General features: G+C 36.9%; 1 protein-coding gene across 2 annotated transcripts; it reads right to left on the bottom strand.

Moving 5' to 3' along the window:
• Positions 1-1,908: 1,908 nt before the first annotated feature.
• Positions 1,909-6,974, bottom strand: LOC140004190 (auxin response factor 9-like). 2 transcript variants are annotated; one of them, XM_027225369.2, is made up of 14 exons: positions 6,212-6,974; positions 5,974-6,083; positions 5,645-5,740; positions 5,301-5,357; positions 5,057-5,209; positions 4,863-4,947; positions 4,639-4,729; positions 4,348-4,512; positions 4,134-4,247; positions 3,961-4,033; positions 3,718-3,871; positions 2,986-3,515; positions 2,656-2,843; positions 1,909-2,565 (listed from the first exon to the last, which is right to left on the bottom strand). In XM_027225369.2, the coding sequence occupies exons 1-14, from the start codon at positions 6,264-6,266 to the stop codon at positions 2,427-2,429; spliced, it is 2,010 nt and encodes a 669-aa protein (XP_027081170.2). In that variant the 5' UTR covers positions 6,267-6,974; the 3' UTR covers positions 1,909-2,426. The 2 variants fall into 2 exon arrangements, with proteins under 2 accessions (XP_027081170.2, XP_071918403.1); XM_072062302.1 differs by having other exon boundaries at positions 2,986-3,587; positions 6,212-6,973.
• Positions 6,975-22,644: the final 15,670 nt, after the last annotated feature.

The following is a 22,644-nucleotide window of genomic DNA, read 5'->3' as shown; positions in this document are numbered from 1 at the left end:
CGTTGTATGGATCTGCATCAGAGATGACTCCAGTTTGCCTGATTGAACAGCCTGTGTCAAGGCTTTAGTCTCCAGTCGCACCCATCCGACATCCGATAGCTACAGCTGGGGGCAAGTGGAGGAGGAGGCACTGCTATTTTCTCTGTTTTTCACGGGGTGCTGTCGGTTTATATAAAGTTATACGGGACGCGCAAACCGGAGCCATTGGCCTCAGCCTTCAAGTTTTGGATTAGTGGTAATGAAAAGGAAGGAGGAAAACAAAAACAGAGAGAAATAGCTAGTATTACTTAAAAGATTAGTCCCATGTATCAAGATTGTAGAGCTTAACATTGAAGGTGGACAGATAACAAATCAGCTGTTGGACTGACTTCTGACTAAGTGAAACCGAATACACAGCCTTGAACGGTAATATGAATGTCCCTTGGGGGCCTGGGCCAACAAGATTCTTCTCTTCCGAGTCTCATACACGTCCTAAAGTCCAATTTCAATCGCATGTTATTAATGAATCATCTGTCCTGCGGTCTCAGCTCAACTCAGCTCAACTCTCAAAGTTAAATCAATTTCGTTTCTGCGCACTTACCCAGCAAGCCATCAAAAAAGATTTCTGTTCTGGGGATTTTGGGTTTGTGCACAGGAATTCATTGGCCAACATCCGAAGTTCACAAATTGAATTATGTTCTTTTGCAAATAAATTGACTAAGCCGAAGGCACTGGAAAATGTTTCTTAGATCCATATGTATGGTTTCTCCAACATCCGAATTCAAAAGGAAGCAAAACATCCTGGAAATTATCATCAAGGAGACTCCCAAGTCCCAACTAACTGTGATGACAGCGTCTTCAGAAACAATCATCTTGGTGGTTTATAAGAGTTGGTAAAACATATTGAACAATTCCCGTCTCCTCTATGCGTTCGGCTGAGTATCCGTTTCCACGTCCTGTGCAGGAAAGAGTCCACCATGCTTGCGTCATGGGCATCCGAAAGCAGACTTGACTTGAGTAATCCCTTAATTGGTATACCGAAAATATATACACAAACGAAGTGTTTGTTGGTAAGAATGAATTTAGAGGAGTCACTTCATGTTGGATTGGAGTGGAAAAATAAATGCATAAAAAAAGGTTTCCATTTTTTTGGAAGAGGTTACAGGGAAATGATGGAGCAGCTTCCCGGGCTGCTTAACGTCCTGTCCAATACCGTGTCGCTTGGGTGGATCCCTTGCAAGACGGCAAGGCGGCAGCCAAAATAAGCATGAAAAACCAGCGGAGAAAACAGAGTCCTCGTGTTCGCGTGCCAGTTTGCCTTGTAGTACTACTACTATTTTGCCACGCGAAGTCAATTCAGGTCAACGCACCCATTGTCACATCCCGAAGACTTTGTTCTCTGCTTCTTTTCTAGCCTCGCCTACCAATCTTGAAATGTCTCTCCTCTCCTGATGCTGTCCTACGTACCCAAAGTGTTTTCCAATTCATTAGGACTGAGGATCGCGCAGTTTTCCACCTTTACAACATTAATAATTAAGGGGCCCCGAAATGACTAAAGCCCTCTTTTTCAAATGTCGCCATCTTCTCTTTAGCAATTTGCACCTGGGCTACGCCCAAAATCTCAGCCGCCACGAAATGTCTCGTCTGGTCTCCTACTCGGAGAGTTTTATTCCTAAGCACTCTCCACACCGCCATGCATACGATCTTCTTGTTTACCACTGGCCAAATAGTAGCCTCCCGTACCATCGGTTCTTTTTTTAACATCTGGCGCACCATTTGTATTGACGTGAAGAAAAGATGCAGCATACGACTGTTTTCGCCGCCATTAAGGATGCACTTTGGTTACGGGGAAGAAATAAAAGAGTTGATACAGCATTTGAGATATATCAGACACGTGAGCAAAGAGAGAGTGAAGATAGGCAGTACACGGATTAAAAAGCGCGAAGCTTCATATTGAACTCGATTCAGTACACTTGCAAAGAGAAGCTTGCAACTTCTGAGTCACCAGATGCAAGAATAAATCTCCAAACTTCATACATATCTACATATTACACCAAACCGCATTCACCAGAAACACCTTTGATATACACAAGGCTATAACCCTACCTCTTCATTAATAGATCCTAGTACTACGTACAGATACCGTTTACTCCGAACTTCAATCTAGGTTTGAATTTTCGACTGCTGTCAAAACTGGGCAGCAAACTAGCTAACAACTTCATCGTCGTTATTCCTCTAGGGGGTCAGACTGGAAAGCACTCTATCCCATTCCTTAGTCATAATACACTAAATAACCACATCTTTCTCCACCAATGCCTACTCTGACCACCGCCTCCTTCCACACCTCCCGCCACACAATAATTGCCAGATACCAGGGGGGATAAGTAACAAAAGAGACGATAAGAATAAAGGGAGTGAGAGGCGTAAACAAAAGGGTTGCTCCCTACTCAATCTTCACCGTTTTCCCAGTTGAAAGTGGTTCCATCATTATCCGCAGAAGGTAGAGGAAGCTTGCTTCCTGCTCTCATTATCTTAACATCCTGGCCAGAACAAATGAAGATTCTTCTGACCATTTTACAGAATTCTCTGCAAGAAAGTTTTGAACTGTTACTACTCTAGGAGAAAAAGGGGGGTTAGATTGCTAAATTAAAGGTGAACAACAAAAAGTAAACATACGGCCACGGATCATCTCCCATGAGCATCATATCCCCCTCATCATCTGTGAAGATGATTTCCCATTTGTTGCGAGGGCTAAGCTCTCCCTTGATTTCAAACATCTTTTCCAGTTCAACTATAAGCTCATTGTACCCTGTCAACATTGTCAAGTCCACTGCCCGGCCCACTGCAACTCCTTGCATTTGAACCTTTACAAAGGGTTCCAAAAGATAAAACAGACAAAAGAAAAAATTTTGGCTTTCAATCACTTGCAAAGTGAAAAAAATGCTCAAAAACAAGATACATCACTAGAAAGGGCAAACCACTTTAGCCCTTCCAGGCATTGTATACCTTGGTACGACTCCTTGTTGAGCCACTCTGCTTGCTTTGTACCTCCTTTGATGGTAACTGCAGCTGCCCGACTATCTGATCTTTGGAATCCTTCGAGAGGTCAGATTTATGTTCAGAACCACAGCCAGATAATGTGTTTGGCAAACAATCTTGAGTGGTAACATTTGAGGCATTTGCTGGTTTCAGAAGTTCTTTATCAAGGGCACCAGTTGAAGGACTAATCAGATCAATGCCAAACAATCGGCAGCTAGCAACAGTATCAGGCTTCCTGCCATCATGAAGATGAGAATGAGAGTGGTTGCTCAACTTTGCTGGGGTGGCGGAACAGCCGGTAAAGGTCGTCCATGCAATGGTACTTTTGTTTTCCATTTCATCAGCAAACCTACTCACAGAAGTATTTCCCTGGGAAGAAGATAGCCAGTCCCCCTCTGCATGTGTCCTTAAATTACAGTTCCTGCTACCTTGGAGTTGACTACAACTAATGTCCATATGATTCTGATTTGCAGACCGAGGTTGGCTTCTGGGACACTCTGCAGTTCCATTTCCAAGAGGAGAATCATGAGGAGGATTCCAAACAGCTGATGCAGTTGAAGATGCACTTTCTATGAACACAAAGAAAGAAACAATGTTGCTTGTTGCAATTTATCTAAAGAACCGAGCTGTTGCTTTTTGCAGTTTATCTAAAGAACCGAGCGAGGATAAAGACAATTAAGTTGCAAAAGCTCATCTCACCAGGTGGTAGAAGTTCAGAATGTGATCGAAGCCTTTTGTTTTTTCCCGTTACTGATGGAACTAGACTTGTAGGTACTGCAGCAACAAAAGGTTCTATCTCCCAAGGTGAGACCCTTTCTGGTCTTGTTATGGATGCAGGTTCATCCCATTGAACCTGCGCATAAACAGAAAGCAAGTTAACCCCCAATTATTCTAAAAAACAATAAGCCTATCGAAATTAGATGACCAGCTGGACGTATTGACCTTCAATGACCGCCATTTAGAATCTTTCCATTGAAGAGAAATATCTTCAACACCAACAATGGTGCCGCTAAATCTGATCAAAATATTAAAACGAGTAGTAAGAGAATGAGTAAATATTAGAAGACTTATCCAGAAATCATTCAACCTAATCAAGAGTATATATGCCATCCTACCTTCGTTCAGGAGAATCCTCCCCTTCAAATCGCATCTTAAACCTCATGCCCACACCAAAACCATTGTTAATAGACTCTAGATATTTGTTCAATCCTATGATGAACTGACTTGTCCTGAAAAAATGTGGTTCCACAACAAAGGAATTAAATGTTGTTAAGAAAGGCTTTGCATGCAATGATGATTTCAAGTCCAAAAGAGGGCATATTTTTGCACCTTGGTTTGTAGTAAACAACAAAGAGGGTTCCAGTTGCAACAGCATGAGATGCGGTTGCAAGAACTCCTAGGTGCATGCTATGGCTTGAAATCACAGATGATGGCATAGAACTCTGTTGACGAGCAAAGCGTCTAACTCCAACTCGTAGCTCTCCACTTGCACCCCTAGAAATTTTTCATAAAGACATATCCATTATGGACAAAGAAAGATGTATTTCTAGATATCTATCTAAATATACAAGTACGTTCATGCATGTCTCTGCCTGATTCTATTCATCGTGGGGAAAATACCTGAGAAATACAAAAGAATCTCCAGCTACCAATCTCTTAGAAGTAACAAATGTACTCCATCCTGTAGTAAGCAAGTGTCTCCGCGGTTGTCCTGTTCAATTACAGTCAGATGGACACAGATTTAGTTGCATGGTAGGTGACTAATCAAAAGTCAAATAAAAATTATCCGAAAGATGTTAATTGAGTAAACAAGTATCCTGCAGAACTGAAGAATGAAACGTCACCTCTGAATATATGTTTAAAGTGCCATTCAGTGCCATGAAGATCCTTGGCTACCAGTTCCTGTGTAGGAACTGGCTGTGTCATGTCCTAGCAGAAATGAAGTCGAGTTCATCAAATACTAGCAGGTATCAAGAAAAAGGCGTCAACTTTAGATGTACAGATAAAATTAAACATGCCATACACAATAAGACACTACCAGGGGAGGAAGGCATTCATTTGCATGCTTCCTAAGAACAGAAAATCCTCCGTGAGTGCTTGTATCAGAGGCAGTCAAAACCTTGCAGAAGGAGTGTACTGTAGGCTTCGGAGGTTCAGAAGGGCATGAATCGGGAGAAGTCTGCTCAGTGTGCTACACGTTTTTAACGAATGGTTAAATTTACATCCAACTCAATATGAATTTTAATTCAGAAAAAAAAACAGCAGTTAAATTATGTTCTTACATCGGGTTCTGGTATCAAAGTAATCTGTGCATAAACCTCATCAGTTTCCTGTTCAGCCTATCGATAGATAAAAAGGGAAAAAGATTATTTCTTGCACGACTAACAACTGCACGACTTTCTTACCACTGTGGAATTTAGGCGATGAAGAACACATATATCATGGTCTAAACTAACAGATAGTTCACAACAAAATTTTAAGCACTTTCAGTAACTAAAGAAAATTAAATTAGTCTCCAATCTAAAATACACTACCTAAAAGGAGAGGCCAAAGGAAAGAAAATTACAAGGGCGGTCCAAAAGTAGGTGGATAAATTAGAACATCAGATGATATATGGAAAGCATACCAGAAGCTGAATATCAACAACGTTGCAAAGAATCTTTGGGGGCAGACCAAACATCGGAATCCTTTGATTTAACTCCTGATTTGTTGATGCCTCCAACTAATACAAGCCCAAAAGGTGTGCGCAAATACGTCAAACCCCAAAAGGAGCAAATTTGAACTTTGAAACATCATCATATTTTGGAGCAAAAATGGTTTCCCATAAAAAGAAACTTCAAAGCTCCTTTTCACTTTAACTCGTACAATCCCATCAAAGAACTTAAATTGAACATTTAGTTTGTTTTTAAAAAACAAATTAATTTAAAAAAAAAAAAGGGAAAATAGAACACTTACTTGTTCCATATGACCTTGTGGAAAATAGTAAACGCTCTCTTTAGGCTTTGGCACATCCACCAGCGGACCGGCACAGGCCTTCCATAGCTCTGTATACAGATCATCTTGACCTGAAAATCCCAACCCAAAAAAAAAAAACAAAGAAAAGGAAAAGAACAAAACACGTGCTTCAGAGAATTTATCCAGAAACCCAGCAAAAGAAGAGGAAGAACAAACTATGACTCAAATTGACATTGACCTTCGACTGAGCCATTGCTTTGGTGCTGCTGAATTAAAGACCCTCTACTAGCCATGAACTAAGGCAGACTTTTTGATGATGATGATGACGATGAAAGAAACCAGGAAAAACCAAATAAATCCTCCAACCCTCTTAAATCATGAACGGAAGCTAAAAAGACAAGCTTTCCTTTTCCCTAATAAAGTGAACTAGTAACTCGTGATACAGTTACACCATATTAAGAACAACAAAAACCCAATAAAACCCACTAAATAACACTAGTGTCATAAATAACCGTTAGTATGGAAGTTAAAACTGCTGCAAGGGCTTTCGGAACTTTTCGCCTTACAATTCCAACCGACGGTGATGGATAACAGTTAAAAATCCAATCTTTAGCCGTTAAAGTTGATCGGAAAACCAGTTTCTTTTCTTTTCTTTCCCCCCCTCTATTTGGAGCTTCAGCTTAAGCAGAGGAACCTCAAAAAAGTTCTCTCCTATTCTCTCCCTCTCCCTCTCTGACTCTGGCTTCTGTAGGAGCAAAGGCAAATGCAAGAAACGGCGTTAGAAATCAGAAAAACAGCTTAATATACGCCCTGATTTGTTGCTTTCTCTCTGTCTATCTTGGCCTTTAGACTCAAACGTGGTTTGGTTGTCTGCTTTACTTTTTTTTTTTTTTTTTTTTAGCTGTGGTGGTGTAGTGCGTATTACAGCATACCAGTAGCAGTACTAGTCCTAAGAGTGTGGGGACTGGGACGTGGGAGGAGCTGAGGTAAAAGGAGGGCTGGGGGAAATGTTGGGGCATGGGGGTACTGTGGCCTACTACTGCATGGATCTGTACCCTGTGTGGGCCCGTGGTCCCTGGATCACCCCCCGGCAAATGCAAATGCAAATGCAAATGCAAATGCAGGAGGCATTTCTTTTTTTTTTTTTTTTTTAAGTTAATTTCCTAGGATTTTTCTATTTCTGATCGTCAAATATAGGAAGAAATGCTAAAAGGAAAAATGGCGTCCTCACTGTAAAACTTTGAAGGAAAATAAGAATAATGTTATAGACAGACTCGTAATTTTTAAAGTTGCGTCCTATTTTTTCTTTTAATTTTGAAAAGGTTAAGTGCTGCTTTTAGTCCCCTTTTTTTTTCTAAATCTATTTTGTCTCTAGTTTTATACATAAAATTTTAAATAATAAAAAATAACAATTGAAAGAGTTTTATATATATATATATATTTGTAGCTTTTAAAAATATTATTTATGTGACGCCACTAGAATTTAAATTTTAAAGTTCATCTTCTCAATTATGTTTTTGTGTAAAAGGTCACATCGCATTCTATTTTAATCTTGTGCCTTGAAGGCGCATAAAAAAAAAAAAGATTTAGGCTTATATTCAACTCACAGCTAATGTTATAAATTTATTTCTATACCCTATAGATGTGAATGTGTGATCTTTATGCAAGGTTTCTGTCCAACAATGATAAGAGTAAATATTATATGCGCTGACAGTGTATACACCATCATCATTTGATTCATGATATGTGTGTAAAATTTGAATTTCAAATTTCAAATTGTGCATAATTATCATTCATCTAATGCCGATAGTGTATACACTATCAATGTAAAAAAGATTAATCCGATAAGATAATAATATAATATCTCTGGCAATGACAATCGTTGGATAACCTATACGTGGAGTGTAGTTTGTTTTTTCGTAGGTGTATTGTCTTGGGCCAACCTAACAAACCGCGGGTAAGATTAATTTTTGAATGCAAATGGACGGTTACGACGATTGTTTTGTTGACGAAGGGTGGATTAGGATTACTATGTACTCCTTGGATTAGATTATTTTGATTTATTAATTAAGGGATATAAGTAGGCTTGCTTGACTGAGCCTTCCATGGGCCATGCTTTTGCATCATGGTTAATACTTTACTAATTAAACAATTAATGCTTCTTTTCCTTTTTATATGTGCTTTTATCATACCATGGATCAATTGAAACGCCTGATTATTTTATTTCCTAGTGGAGGCCGGCTAGTAATTAAAATCTTGTAATTGAAATAATGTCCTTATATTAGTAATAGAGGTGCACAATCGAGAGTTTTTTTTTTTTTTTTTTGTCCTCCCCCAAAAACCGTCGTACACTTATCTCGAGTACTCTCTTTATATATATCCCCAAAAGAAATGAAAAAGAATTACTTTGTTCGGCAACGTAGATGTCCCTTTCATGCTGCATAATCAAGACTGATTATTATAAATGAAACCATTTACATGTTATAGTACAGAAACAAAACAATTCACTTGACAAAGTTTTAAGACTGATAATACCTTTTTTTGTAATATGACATAAATGGAACGTGTTTTGAGAGTCTTCAAAAAGAGGGGGAAAAAAAATCAAAATAATGCATACCCACACAAACCTCATTAGAAAGTTTTCGTATGTAACAGGATGCATGAAATTTGGTGAGTGTGTTTGGATTGTAAGTTATTTGAAATATTTTTACTGTAGCACTTTTTGTGATGTGATGTATGTGAGATAAAAAGGTAATTGGGAAGATAAAAAGGTGTATTGAAAATTGTAATGGTGATGTCAGCAAATATATTTTGCCAAATAATTGGCTGTCCAAACACACTCGGTGTTTTCTTAAAATTTGAAAACGTTAGTGAATACTTTTTACCATGTTATGTAAGTGTTAGGCAAAAAGTTTGTCATCAACCTTACACAAATGTAGTAAAGCCTGTTTGGCAAACAAGTTTTTTGTTAAATTTAATTTTTTTAATAACTTTAATTATAGTAATATCAAAAAACTCATTAAAATTTTTAAACTATAAAATTAAAAATTAAAAGTTTTTCCTACAACTCCTATAGTACGTTATAATAAAATTTTAGACAAATACAAAAAAAAAACTCATTTATCGAACGGGCTGTAAACTGCGAAATAGAAAGAAAAAGCTAAAGAGATACTCCTTCATCTAAAATTTAAGGTGATATTATTGTTTAATATTTCATATGACAAAATACACATTATTATTATTGCTTACAAGATGCTCCCGTACGATTCATCCTGAAAACAGAATGAGTTGTCGTACAACGTTGTTAATCGGGCTAATAATGATAAGATTCCAAAACAGCCCCTGATCGTATTACGTTGAGTTGAAGCAGGAGGAAAGCGGCAAACGGAGGCATGGGGGAACGTGTAGCTGCCGTTACACTTTCAAAATGAGTCGCCGTCCCATTGGTTGTCTGCTTCCCGGCAAGCAACAGGGTTGGCTCAAGTAAACCCGGCAAAGAATTCCTGCTCCTCTATTATTATTACTCTACAATTATTTATTTTCCGTGGATTTTCATAGCCTCACGTTTGACCTTTTATTGTATCCGAACCTCAAATTTACACAAACAGCATCTGATCTTGTAAGTGGACCCCCCACAACACGTGGGCACTGTTTTTCTTTTTAGTAATTAGTACTGCTGGGCGGTAGGCATCCACCCAGCAACATAATAATTTCTCCGCGGGTTGGGTGAGTGGGCTGGGTTTTTGCGTTGGGTTGGGTTGGGTCTGGTGTGCAGTGGTCCAGATGGATGGTACAAAGTTAATCTGACGGCTCCACGTGGAAGGGGCCCTACACGTCTGAGGTTAGTCATTGTCCATTGCATCTTTTGTCTGCTGCAAATGGACAAGTCGACCTCACACAGGACTGCCCTTCCAATGACCCTACGGCGTCGTTCAGTGTCGTACTGTGACTATCCCCTGACCAGGCCGCGCCTCGTGATTCATTCGCGTCGAGGCAGGTTCTACCATGTCCTTGCCGATAAGGGATGTCAGTGAACCCCGACCCCGATCCAAGCACTTTTTAACTTTTTTTTTTTTTTCCAAATGATAAAAGAAGCACTTTTTAACTTTTGAATTGCTGTTTTTTGAAATTTTTGCTTGAAATTTTTACTGTGCCAATGGCTCAGTGGCCATCAGGGAGGGACTTAAGTCCCTCCTTGAGCTGTTGGTGAGGGTCAAACCTCACCAGCAGCGAAAAAAATCTAAGGGTTATGTCATAGCACTCCCTTGGTCTAATTGGGTCTGTATATCCACTAGCCCCTACATCAGCCTTCTTAGGCTCTCCCTCCCCATAGATTAGGATAGAGTAGGTTATACAAATGTATCGTTGCTGACAAAAAAAAATAAATAACGATTTCATTTGATGTAAACCAAATCAAGTAAAAAAAAAAAAAAGTAACTAACGAAAAATATGATAATAATAATGTTTTTTTGAAGAGAAAATGGCAATTTAAATGAGTGTTTTTCGTGACTATTTTTTTGACACAAAGTTTAATGACTTTTTTTTTTTAATCTTACATACATTATATTTCTAAAAAGTGTTGCCAGTCTAAAAACTCTTCTCTTTTTGCTTTTTTTTTTTGGTAAGTGAGAATGCTTGAATGGGAAGAAAATTTTTATATGTGACTCCATGAGAGTCCACAAAAAGATTACTTGGGTACAGTGTGTTTGGATTCGATATTATTTGGAATTAATTTTGGACTCTCATGGAGCTAGGATTCCTTCACATTTTCCTTCTTTGATCATGTCCACCACCTCTTTGATCATATCGTCCCACGTGCAATAAACATGTTATTAATGGGCAGTACATTAAAGCATGTTATTAATGGGCAGTAATATACGATGGTTCCACTATCATGCTTTATTTTTCTGTTTCGCTGATTTTACGTGTTGAGTCTAAGGCATTAATAGAGCCTTCTCTATGCGTGTTTCTATACATTTTGTAACACATTAAAATCCAGAAACTCACAACATTTCCTTCTATGGAGGAAAATGTACCCTTTTCCGAAAGAGTTAATAACACTTTGGCCCAAGAATCAATGGGTAATTACGCTCCCCCTTCCCAAAAATTGCATTCACTAAAAAAACATAGAGGAGAATTTGGAAATTGGTGCAGAGGGATGATTTTTTGTTTCGATTGGAGCTGCAATAGGGTCTTGACTTTCCGGCGAGGAAGTGAAGAATGCTACTCCAGCAAACAACTACTAGTATAACAATTGGAAAATATATATATCAATTTTCACTATCAAGTCAATATTTTAAGGTTTTCTTTTTTTGTTTTCGTTAAGCAGTTGAATGGCCGGCCATCGAGTAAGTACAAATTTTGTCCAAAAAAGGGTTAGAATTTTTCTTTTTTTCTTTTTTTTTTTTTTAAAAAAAAGATCACAAGTAATTCTCAATAGTGGGATCAATACAAACTGATTATAACCAGGGTCAATACTACAACTAGCAAACCCATGAAAAGTGTTATGACAACTAACATAAAGTTAGATGAAACTCAGGTTTAGTAAAACTTGAATTCATGATCTTGTGCTTTAACTACTTGATCAAAATCTCATTGGTAGGTTCAAAAGATTTTTTGGATATCTAAACAAAGCATTATGATTTTGATCGTGGTTAAGTGTATCATATATCCAACACAATGGCTAAAGGATGCAGCTTAGTTTACCTTTCATTTTTCGCGAACACATTTTCTAATCACTTTTTTATTTCATATATATTAAATCGCTACAACAATTTTTCTACAAAAAAATTCAATCCAAACAAGGGTCTTTGGGGGAGGGGGATTCCAAGTCAAAAATCGTGGACAATAATAATTAAATAATTATTCACTTTGTTCTGACAACGAAAGAATGTTTTATAATTATTCATGTCATAAATTTCAAAGTTGGGAAGATGAGTCCATTTTTACAGGTCGTGCAATTTCTTGGATGGTACCCGGGATTTTTCTGTTGAAGGCATTATTAACATTAAAAAAAAAAAAAAAAACATACCAATGCATACATAATTTGACCGGTTCTACTTTGTCTAAATTCAATGGGATTGAGCTTCATGAGGGCGGCTTTATCTAGGTTTATAAATTCCAGAAAATCTAGCGAAGATTTATGTTGCATCACTAAAAGCAGTTGTCGGTCCCTTCAAGAAAATTAGAAAAGATCAGCCCAAGTACTTGCAGATCCTCTAGAAGCGAAAGTATAACAGGATGAGGCCAATTTTAATTAATTTGTTTAAAGAGACCTTTTGCTCGTCCAATAGAATTTGTGCTCATCATTTCCTAACAGGGCAAACAATGAGGGCGAAGTATCAATCTGTCTTATACTTCATTGTGTTTGCGACTATGTAAATGCAGTCTATTTGTTTTTTTATTTTTTTTTTCTATAAATTGATCTTTCTTATGACAAATACAAGGATGCATAGTATGCATGACAGTAGATGTACATATCTACCTAAACCGTGTGACAAGAGATGTGGCCTTGTTTGGATTGGAATAATTTTTTAAGGTTTTTGTGAGAATATTTTTTTTTCTAAAATTTTTAATTATTTTTTAACTCACATATACCACATCTTACACAAAAAATACTTTGGTATTTTTTATAAAAAATATCTGAAACCTCCCCAAAAATGCAAATTCAAACAGGTTTTTAGCTTCCTTATCTAAATCAAAAAACAATTTGTCGTCTTTTTTGCACCACAAAATTATAAATAAGATTTCTCGGTCGAGAGCTAAAACTATGCTTTTGAGTTTATGCAAGAACAGCTCAGGCTATTTGTACATATTTTAAAAACTCAATTCGTTAATGAAAGGTTGGATGCGTACTAAGCTGACATTTTTCATGTTGCATGATACTGTTTGAAAGATCTGCTACATTTCCATGCAAAGAAAGAAAACCTGAACCAGGTTGAAGGGCTTGATTAGGATTTCCCCATCTCTTTTCGTTTTTCACGTATGAAACCTTCCAAAGAAGTAATATTCCTGCTTCTCGCTTCCCTTTATCCAAGCTATGCCTCAACATTCTTTGTATGATAAGCAAAATAATTGCGTCATTTATGACCCCTTCCTCCACTATATGCATCAAATAACCATGGCATATATTTCTTGTTCCGCAAGTACTAATAGAATTGTAAATGGATGATGACAAAATCAAGTTATTTTTTTTTCTCTCCTAACAGGAAAGGGATGAAGTTTAAGGAATAAGGAGGAAGAAGAGGGATCAAAATTCAAGATCTCTAAAACCTTGAAGTTTCAACAACTGAATCAAGGGATTATAGTTCAAAATCTATAAATTATGAAATTTCAATCTCAACCATTGAGTCAAGACATCTTCAGTGATGACAAAATGAAATCTCATTAATACTATTGGACTGAGTGCAGCAAACTAGTCAAAGGGTCCTCTAATTGAAAATTCTGATAGAATATATGTGTGTGTATATATATATATATATGCATGTATATATTTGCATAAGTAAATGGTCAAGAAAAAATTAATGCACAACTAGGAATGATGTATATGTTTATAGATGCTGTGTGCAACATCAAATGTAGTTTGTGCATGTTGTAGAATATGGCATATTACGCTTTCCGGGCTTGTAGATGGAGTAATATATTTGGCCAAATATTACTACCACGTACGATGACTTGCTTGCCCCTATGATAATCCTAGAGTTAGAACAGTGTATTTATCCCAACCAAAACAAAGGACAAATAATTTATTGCTCCAAAGGTCGGACATTTATGTGTAGGACAAGTAAATGCCTAGCTCTTCAGGAAGCAACATGAATGGTGCGACATGGTCAAAGGCAATAGTCCAAGTCCTACGTTGCAGCTATAATAATAGTGATAGCTTCTCCTCGTGCTGGACTAAAATGCAGCATATAGGTATTTTCAGGACCATCCATGCATATATGTCCAGCGCGCATGATTGCGTACAACTTTTAACTGTGCTTCCTACTTTTCCCATTCATATCCTTTTCAATTTGCATTTGGGACAGACCGAGAGCAAACCCCATCCCAACCCCCACCCTATTCCAAAGGTGTCCCCTGAAAAGTCGAGGCTGTTGGCTTCTTAACCATGGATGTTGATGCAAGCAAAAGGGATTGCAATCTTTGACCATGAGAACTCGAGTCAGAAACTCACGAAAATGGAAAGGATAACGTTAGGAGAGTTTTCCTGCAAAGGACCTAATTCGATTTGAATAGCATTATTTGCATAGCATTATTTGCAGACCGTAAAATGGATGCGAATATTTGTGAATTATAAAAAAAAAAAAAAAAAGGTTGTTGGCTTCTTCCAGTTGACCCCTTGAATCCCTTGTCAACAGATCTTCATCAATTAAATCTTGTTAACCATCTTCGCTTATAGATGATCTGTTTTCTTACTACACAAAATGTGCATTTTGCTGCATTTTTAGATCCTTCACTTTTTACCTGCTTTTTTTTCCCATTTTTTAAAATCCATTTCTTTTAATTTTAAAAAAAATTTCCTTTTTTTTTTATTACTACCTACTAGTAATATTGGAGTTGAAGAATAACTAGTAATACTTCCTGTTAAGAATGAACATATGGATATATTTTCATACTATCTAAAAAAAATGGTGGTTGAGGCATTTGTAGGTCAAAGTGGGTAACTACTAATACTTCCTGCACCTAGGAAGGGCTAATGCTATCAATTTTTTTTTTTTAATATGGATATATGAGCAAGAGACTAATGCTAACATTTTTTTTTTAACCAATTAATATGGTGCAGGAAGTCTAAGACTACTATAAGACTCTAGTCTCAGTAAATGTTAATTGCATCTCAATTTCCCAAGTGCGTAGCTAGAATAACAATTCTTGAATAACTGACTGCGACAGTTAAAAGGGTAAAAAAAAAAAAAAAAATGAAACCAAAAGTCTTCTATGGGCGCACAATATGGAATCAAAATAGGTTAACGTGAAAAAGATGCGCATCTTACAGGAGGGGCTGCTTTTTCCCGTTGATTCCACAGTAGTTAGTTGCAGCTCACAGGAGAAAGTTAAGTCTGAGCTAGTCTCTTTAATTAATTTGATTCTTTACCTTTAAATTAACAAACATTATTTTATCCATAAAAGAGGAAGAAAATAATTAATTACAGCAAACTATTCAATGACGGGTACTTTTGCATCTTTTACTCATCAAGCAACTCTTTGTCCCCTGCAAAGGTCATGAACCAAGATAGATACCCTTCCGCACCCAACACAGAACCAGCGAGTTGCAATTTCGTATCCGTATTAGGCCCAGTTGGCTAGAGACAACATATACACGTAATCAGACTAAGGTTTGAGGAATTTTCAATACAATTAGCAGACAACTTCGACATAGTACGTATTGCACATGTTTTTATTGATTTTGATCCCTTTGTGTAACTTCATGATCTACGTGTCGATGTCGGAAAGGGTTTTTTTTTTTTTTTCTTAAATCAAGATCGAGACGAAAGAATTAAAAGTTTTAGATTCAAATTCCTTTCTAACTCCTCCTCGTTGTCTCTTAAATCTCACCATTATTCTGCTAAAAAAATTGCAAAAAAAAAAAAAAAAGACTTATAGTATATCGGCCTCTGGCAAGAAGTTTCGAAGAAATTGCGACGACGAGGCTAAATTGGAGATTTTATCTGAGTGATGTAACTTCATCCGTGCACTCATGGTGTTAATAATGCTCACCAAATCCTTACCATTTTTTCTGGGGGCAGTAATTTCTTTATCCTTTTAATTTCTTCATGATCTTTTGCTTTTCATAGGACCATCGGCATAAGAGTCCCGGTGGAATTAATTTCATAATAACTAACTGTGACAGAGTGGATAAGAGTCCCAGATTAGTAGTTGTTGTATAGGCTTTTAGTTTGGAGCTTTATTTATTACTCCCTCCGTCCCGTTTTGTTCCCTCCGTCCCGTTTTGTTAGTCTTGATTTTTTTTTCACACAGATTAAGAAAGTGTAATTAATTTGGTTGGAAACATAAATTTAGATTAATAATTTCCTAATATACCCTTATGCTAATCAATGCAGTCAATGTATTGGAAAATCTCAATGTATTCAATGTAGTGGGTTAGTATTTAATAACAATGTATTAATAACAAGATATTTAATAAGGATATTTTAGACAATTTGAAAGATTACTACATTTCTTAATGGGAAAGTGAATTACAATTTGGGACGGACGAAAAAGGAAAACAAGACTAATAAAGTGGGACGGAGGGAGTATTATTATTATAGAAAAACGCGGGCGAACATAGGGACAAGCCAATGACATCGAGGCTTTGTGTGCGCTTGTCTGTCCCGGAGCATAATCAGGCAATAAGATAGATTTGTTATGCCTTGCTTTATCAGCCGACATCTGTCCAATTGTACTCGAATGTTTTGCTTTTTCTGTGAGAATAATAATAAAATGCTAGTCGTTAGTGACCTTATTGCCCCTTAAAAAGGAAAGCTGGGTGTCCTAAGCTGATAATTGATAAAATTCCAAATGTGGCTTTCTTTCTGTTAGGGGTGGAAAATATTTATTGTTCGCTCGCCATGGTCTGCAACATTTTCCCGTTAAAAAGGGGCTGCTTTTTAGTCCGTGATTAGCCCGGAAAACATTGGGAGTATAATCAACATCAGTAGTAGTAGTATATGGTGAAATGATGAATGATGTGATTTGAGATGTTCAAGAGGGGATGATTTACAACTTTAGTAGGGACAGGACATGCAGGAAGATGGCTAATTTTTGTTTTCTTGACAAATCAACAGATTGGGTGATGAGAGAGTGAGAGAAAAGATGATTAGTGGCAGGACTCGAATGCTTTTGAGTGCACACTCCATGTGGAGACCAATTGGTTGGGTGTTCCTTTGACTGTAGCCCTAGCCAACAATGGTTGATGCCACCAAATACACACACACACACATATAGAACTAATCTTTTATGCATTACTGATAATATATACGCTTTTATCATTGGATGCATGATATATACACTTTCGTACTCTCTTCTTGAACTACATTTTACCTGTACGTACGTCATGGCGCCCACAAAATCATATACATGGTTAGTGGTAGTTTAATTCAGGTAATTCCTAGTATTGCGGCATAAAACAAGTAATTCGATTCCATGTATCCTAGCTGTAAAAGTACAATAGAAAAGCCATGTAGATTTAATTTCAAAATTCGTTTAAGCTTACAATAAAGTATCATTTTCCGAGCATAGAATGGGATGAGTGTATGAGTAGAATTTTAAACTGGAATGAATGCATGTGAGGACAATCATGGACAATGAGGATGTTTAGAGATGGGAGTGGCTTGGATTGAATGGCCCCTTTTCTTAATTGTTTCCATACCATGTATAAGCAAATGTCATCTGGTTTAAGCCAAGCTTTTAGAGGGATGTAAGAATGGGAGAGAGTGATGAGAGGCTTCAAAGTTTAGTGGGATTTTGGTCCCCCCCGGGTTCCACAAATCCTCAAAACTCTTTTGACCTGGTAAGCATGTCCATGAAACTTGATCTCGACTGGAGCTTCATTTTAATTTCCTTAGGTTTTGCTTCTTCCGCTGTGGTGTGCACTTCACAATAAGGGGGCGGGCAAAACAAGACAAATCCTTACTGTAGGTAATGGCAAGATATAATAATGCAAGTGATACAGAATGTTTGGTTGGCAGAAAATCAAAGTTAGCTCGAGGAACAAACAGCTAACCTCAATGATTAAAGCTGGAGCGGCAAAAGACATTAGAATGTCGACATTAATAGCTTAGGTAGCTTGTTTCAATTGTGCTCTTTTTATGTAGCAAACACCGCTAATATGGATTTATGCATAAGTATTAGTGAATATGCAGTAGGCATACTAATGGATGATGAGAAAATCTATATCTATTCTTAAGTGTCACGGTACACTTACGTAAAGATATTTGAGCTGATATTTCACAGTTTTGACTCGTTATTAAAAATTCCTATAGTTTCCGGAAACAAAAAAGAAAAAGATACAGAATGTTTGGTTGGCACTTTTTCCAAGTGCGTGTTTCCGAGAACTGGGGCAGGTTCGGGCCAATGCGATTATTGTACTTCGTTGAAAATTTAGTATACATTTATGCAAATTTTGTAATTATACTTTGAATTAGCGTACATGAATAAACTCTATATCTATACAGTAAACTTTGCGTGAATTTGTACTAAGTCATGTAAGAAGTATAACAACCGCATAATTACATGAAAATTCCAACCGTATCTGCCTCTGATATTCGATGTTTTTGCCCCTCAACCTCGATTTAATGCAGTTTGTAAAGCATTTCCCGTGATTGTGCTGTAGAACGAGTTTGTTTGTTTTTTCTCGTTTCTTTTCCTTCTAACATCGCAGCTTCAGAAGATCATGCATTCACATTTGAGAAATGAGAAACATCAGTTACTTGCAGATCCTTGGCCACATGTTTGTAAATGAAAATATAGCTCTCACTTAATAAAATACGGCGGCCTATGGATGAAATACTTCAGGATTCATTTAATCCTATCATGTCATGGGCTGGTTGTTAGGTTTATCTTACTTACGTAGGAATAGGTGGGGCAAATGAATTACTTATAACGGAACAAAGGTAGTTGCTATTATACCCCATAAGAGTTTTGCAGTCTGCAGAAGCACTCCCGGTTACTGAGCCATCCAGATTAAGATATGCAGGATAGTCGAATGAATTATGACTCCAAACTGTGTTGAGGATAATAATCCACCGAGGACAAAAGGGCACGCTACTCTGCAGTCCAACCAAATTTTGGATCCACTTACCCAATCCAAGCTGGATTTCCTGCAGTTTCACTGTGCCACTGTGATGTGCAAACGGGAGATAGGTGAATCTGGTCAATCTACAAAGAGCTTACAGGTTAATCTGAACCATTAACGAGACAAATTAAGTCAAGAAACCATCTTTCCATCATGCCATTGGTTGATCCAAAAATCAAGTCCATGATGAACCGAGTGCGCTATATTAGGTCCAAGGCACTGTAGAAAAGGACAATGCACTGGGATCTTGTGCTTTCCGGTGATCTTTGATGTTTTAGAGTGATTGGAGATTACCATTTTCCTATGCGTTTTAGAGTATTTAAAACTTCTGTTGACCTTCTTAGGACCAATGGTATTCAGATTATCCATTTTAGCCATATCTATTTGTATCCTTTTACCCCTAGGACAGCAACATGCTTTTCTTGGTTACTATTATTAGTAATTGTGGATTAGGACAACCAACCATGTGGAGTCTTTATTGGTCGGACGCTAGCCGATGAATTCAGAATCATACAGCATCATAGATTAGATTTAATCATAATGCTTGTACGTCCTGCATTATTTCTTGTATTGGGATTGGGGCTTTCCAGCATACAGCTGCATCACTTGCCAAAATAGTGATAAGCGGTGCCTAACCGATTATTTTTGCTTTAGCTTTTCTAATTTCCTTCTGATAAGGTATAGCATCCCTTCGCATGCGTCGAAAACTTTTCACAAATCATCAGCCAAGGTTTGATTATAAATCTTCATTTGTCTCTTTAGGGAGGGAGGGAAGGAAAAAGGGCTATAACATTTGCAGGAGAGGAGAGAAAAGGAAAAGGATTATATTAGTAATCCAAGTGATGTCTATGTTGCATTTGTGTTTTGCTATATTGGTGCTTATCTAGCAGACGGTCGGATTCATATTTTTGGCCAGCCTAATTGGTTCACGGCAAAATTAACGCAGTCTCTAGTTTTCTTGATCAAATGCCTAAATATATACTGTATTCCTTCCGGAACAGTTGGAAGCAAGCAGCCTTCCCATTTCCCAAAGAGAAGCTGTCCCATTTGATTGAGTTTGAAATTAAATGGCTGTGGAGCATTGGATGCTATGAGATTTAAGCATCGGAAAGAAACCAAGAACGGATCTTGGCATATCCCAGGAGTGTGCAGATTCAGCGCCAAAACCGTTAACTCGGGCTTTTGCCTAATGATCATTACTGTGTACATAGCTCCTTCGTTAGTAAATAATGAAGTAACATTTTGGGGGCATAAATTAAGGTTCAGATTGTGAAAATCAGCCAAACCGACTGCTTGAATCTGACCACTACCAGCTGAAGTATCCATAGGACCGTAATCAACCAACCTTACTGGTTCACAAACTTTGATATCAGCAGAAAGTTTGTGTTTAATTCAATTACGACAAATACTAAAAATTGCTACAAATACTTGTTTTGCATCCACTTTACTCCTAAAGCGAGCAACTTCACATCAAACTCATTATTGGGATTTGCTTTCCTAACTAGCAACTTGCCATATATGGTTGCCATGCCAAACCCTTGATCTAAGGTTGGCGATACTGTCAGAGCTATAATTTTTTTTTTTTGTCAGAGCAGTTCCTATTCTTAAATGGTTTCATCATATTTAGTTAACACAAGTGCTTTACCTATTCTTAAATGGTTTCATCGTATTTGGTTGAACCTTAAACCTTCATGGTGGTGCAATGGCTAGTTTAGTGAACAAACTCTTGTTCGTTGACAAGAAAAGAAGGGGTTATTGGGTCATATCTAATACTCCATACCAGAGTTTTTTTTTTTTTTTTTTTTTTTTTGCATAATTAGAACCTCAATGTCTACATTTTTTTTTTTTTACATTCGTATGTTTTATTAAGGGTAAATTACATTTTACCCCCCCTGTGGTTTACCCTTTTCTTACATAACCCCCTTATAGTTTCAAAAGCTATACATAACCCCCTCATGGTTTGGATTAAAGTGTCAAACTAACGGAAATAGTCACTCGTAACGGAACTTCTAAAAATGTCGAAATTACCCTTATAAATACATGACACATTAACCCCCTATGATTTTTATATTTTACCATATAACCCCCTTATGGTTTAATACTTTACCATATAACCCCTTTATGATTTTCAAAATATACACATAACCCCCCTTGGTTAATACATAAATTTCAACCTTACATAAGGGTATTTTTGACATTTTAGGTGACGCCATTACGAGTGACTATTTCCGTTAATTTGACACTTTAATCCAAACCATAAGGGGGTTATGTATAGTTTTTGAAATCATAGGGGGGTTATGTGAAAAACGCTAAACCAAAGGGGGATAAAGTGGAATTTGCCCTTTTATTGAAGACTGTGAGAAAATTGTGTGATTACTATTGTAATGTCATTGGAACTCAATCCTCTGGTATACCCAACAGGTTTTATTTCTTTGAATTTTCTTATTTATTGTGCCTGTATACAGTGAATCTTCTTGCACACTTTTATAATCTTTTCCACTTTTCTACTTTGTTATATAAACTTTGACTACAACATGTGTCCATATTTTCTAATAATTAGATTAAAGTAATTTAAAAATTGCATTATGTTCTATATTTGAAGGAAAAGTGTGTCTACAATTTTTTTGGATTATTAGTTATTTGTGTTAAATCACGTTGTATTTGTGAAAAATAACTTTTGAGTATAACTTTGAAAAGAAAAAATAAGAGCACTTTAAAGCGAAAAAATTACAATACAAGCAAAGATTATGGTAAAAAAAAAACTCAAAACCAAATTAGAGAATTATGAAAATAATGGATAAATAAATTAAAAAAAAGAGACGAAGAAGGCAAATCAGTAAATTAATTGGAAAGAGAAGAAGAATCAATTAATTAGAGAGAAGAAAAGAATGCTTAGTGGATGATGGGTCCGAACAAAGTAAACAGGAATACATGAGCTGATGGTAATATTAGATAAGAGTTGCTGTGGCAAAAAGATTAGTGATAATTGAACCTCCCTATTTGCGGTAAAAATTTTTTAGTTAGGGGGTCCTACTCCTAGCATGTTCCTAGACAAGAAAAGAAAGTAGGGGATGACGAAAGACGTGACGTTAAACCACATTTGGCATCTTGTATTAGTAGCACAATTTTTAATCACTCAACCTTCATAGTTAAAGCTGTGGTCCACTTTGCTACCAAAGGAAATGCCAAATTAGTGATAAAAAAAAAAAAATCAAGAAGTCATTATCTTGTGAAGCCAGAAAATTAAGACCGCTCATGAAGGTTTGCCGTTTGCTTCACTCACAAGATCCATTTTGCCAGTGATCCTGCTCGGTCCGATTGGTTTGCAAAAGCTGTAAAACCTTTTGAAAGCTTGAAAAAAAAAATATTTAATCATGTTTTAGTAATTGTTTAATTTTTTTTTCCATCTTTTTGCTGATATAACTTGAAATGTATAAACCTATTTTGACAGATCCATTGTTGACCATCAAGATTAGCAATAAGTAATCAAGCCCAGATGTTGTGCTGATGATTTTCGATCAGACTGACTTTTTTTTTTTTTTTTTTCAATCCTGTCCGAGTTTAACAACGTTAACTATCAAATGAAGGAGAGACTCCAGGCTTCCGTTGCTTACGGAATGATAGTTGATTTCCAAAAACAACAATCTTCTTGATGTGTCAGCAACTCTGTCCTTTAGCTAGAAGTTGAATAGACTTACACAATCATTAATCTTACCAAAACTTACAATTATTGAAGGGATGCTGATGTCCCGACCACCTTGAATAAGTCATCAGTTTCTTCGGAAAAAAAAAATAAAAAAAATCGTCAGTTATTTTGTTCAGTTTAAATCCTCAAATTATCGGTCAGACCTCTTGGCTACAGCATCCCTTCAAGAATAATG

This window comes from Coffea arabica, chromosome 8c (genome assembly GCF_036785885.1).
Source record: "Coffea arabica cultivar ET-39 chromosome 8c, Coffea Arabica ET-39 HiFi, whole genome shotgun sequence".
Taxonomy (NCBI): Eukaryota; Viridiplantae; Streptophyta; class Magnoliopsida; order Gentianales; family Rubiaceae; genus Coffea; species Coffea arabica.
Note: the sequence above shows the minus strand (reverse complement) of the source record. Positions and strands in the feature narration are given on the sequence as shown.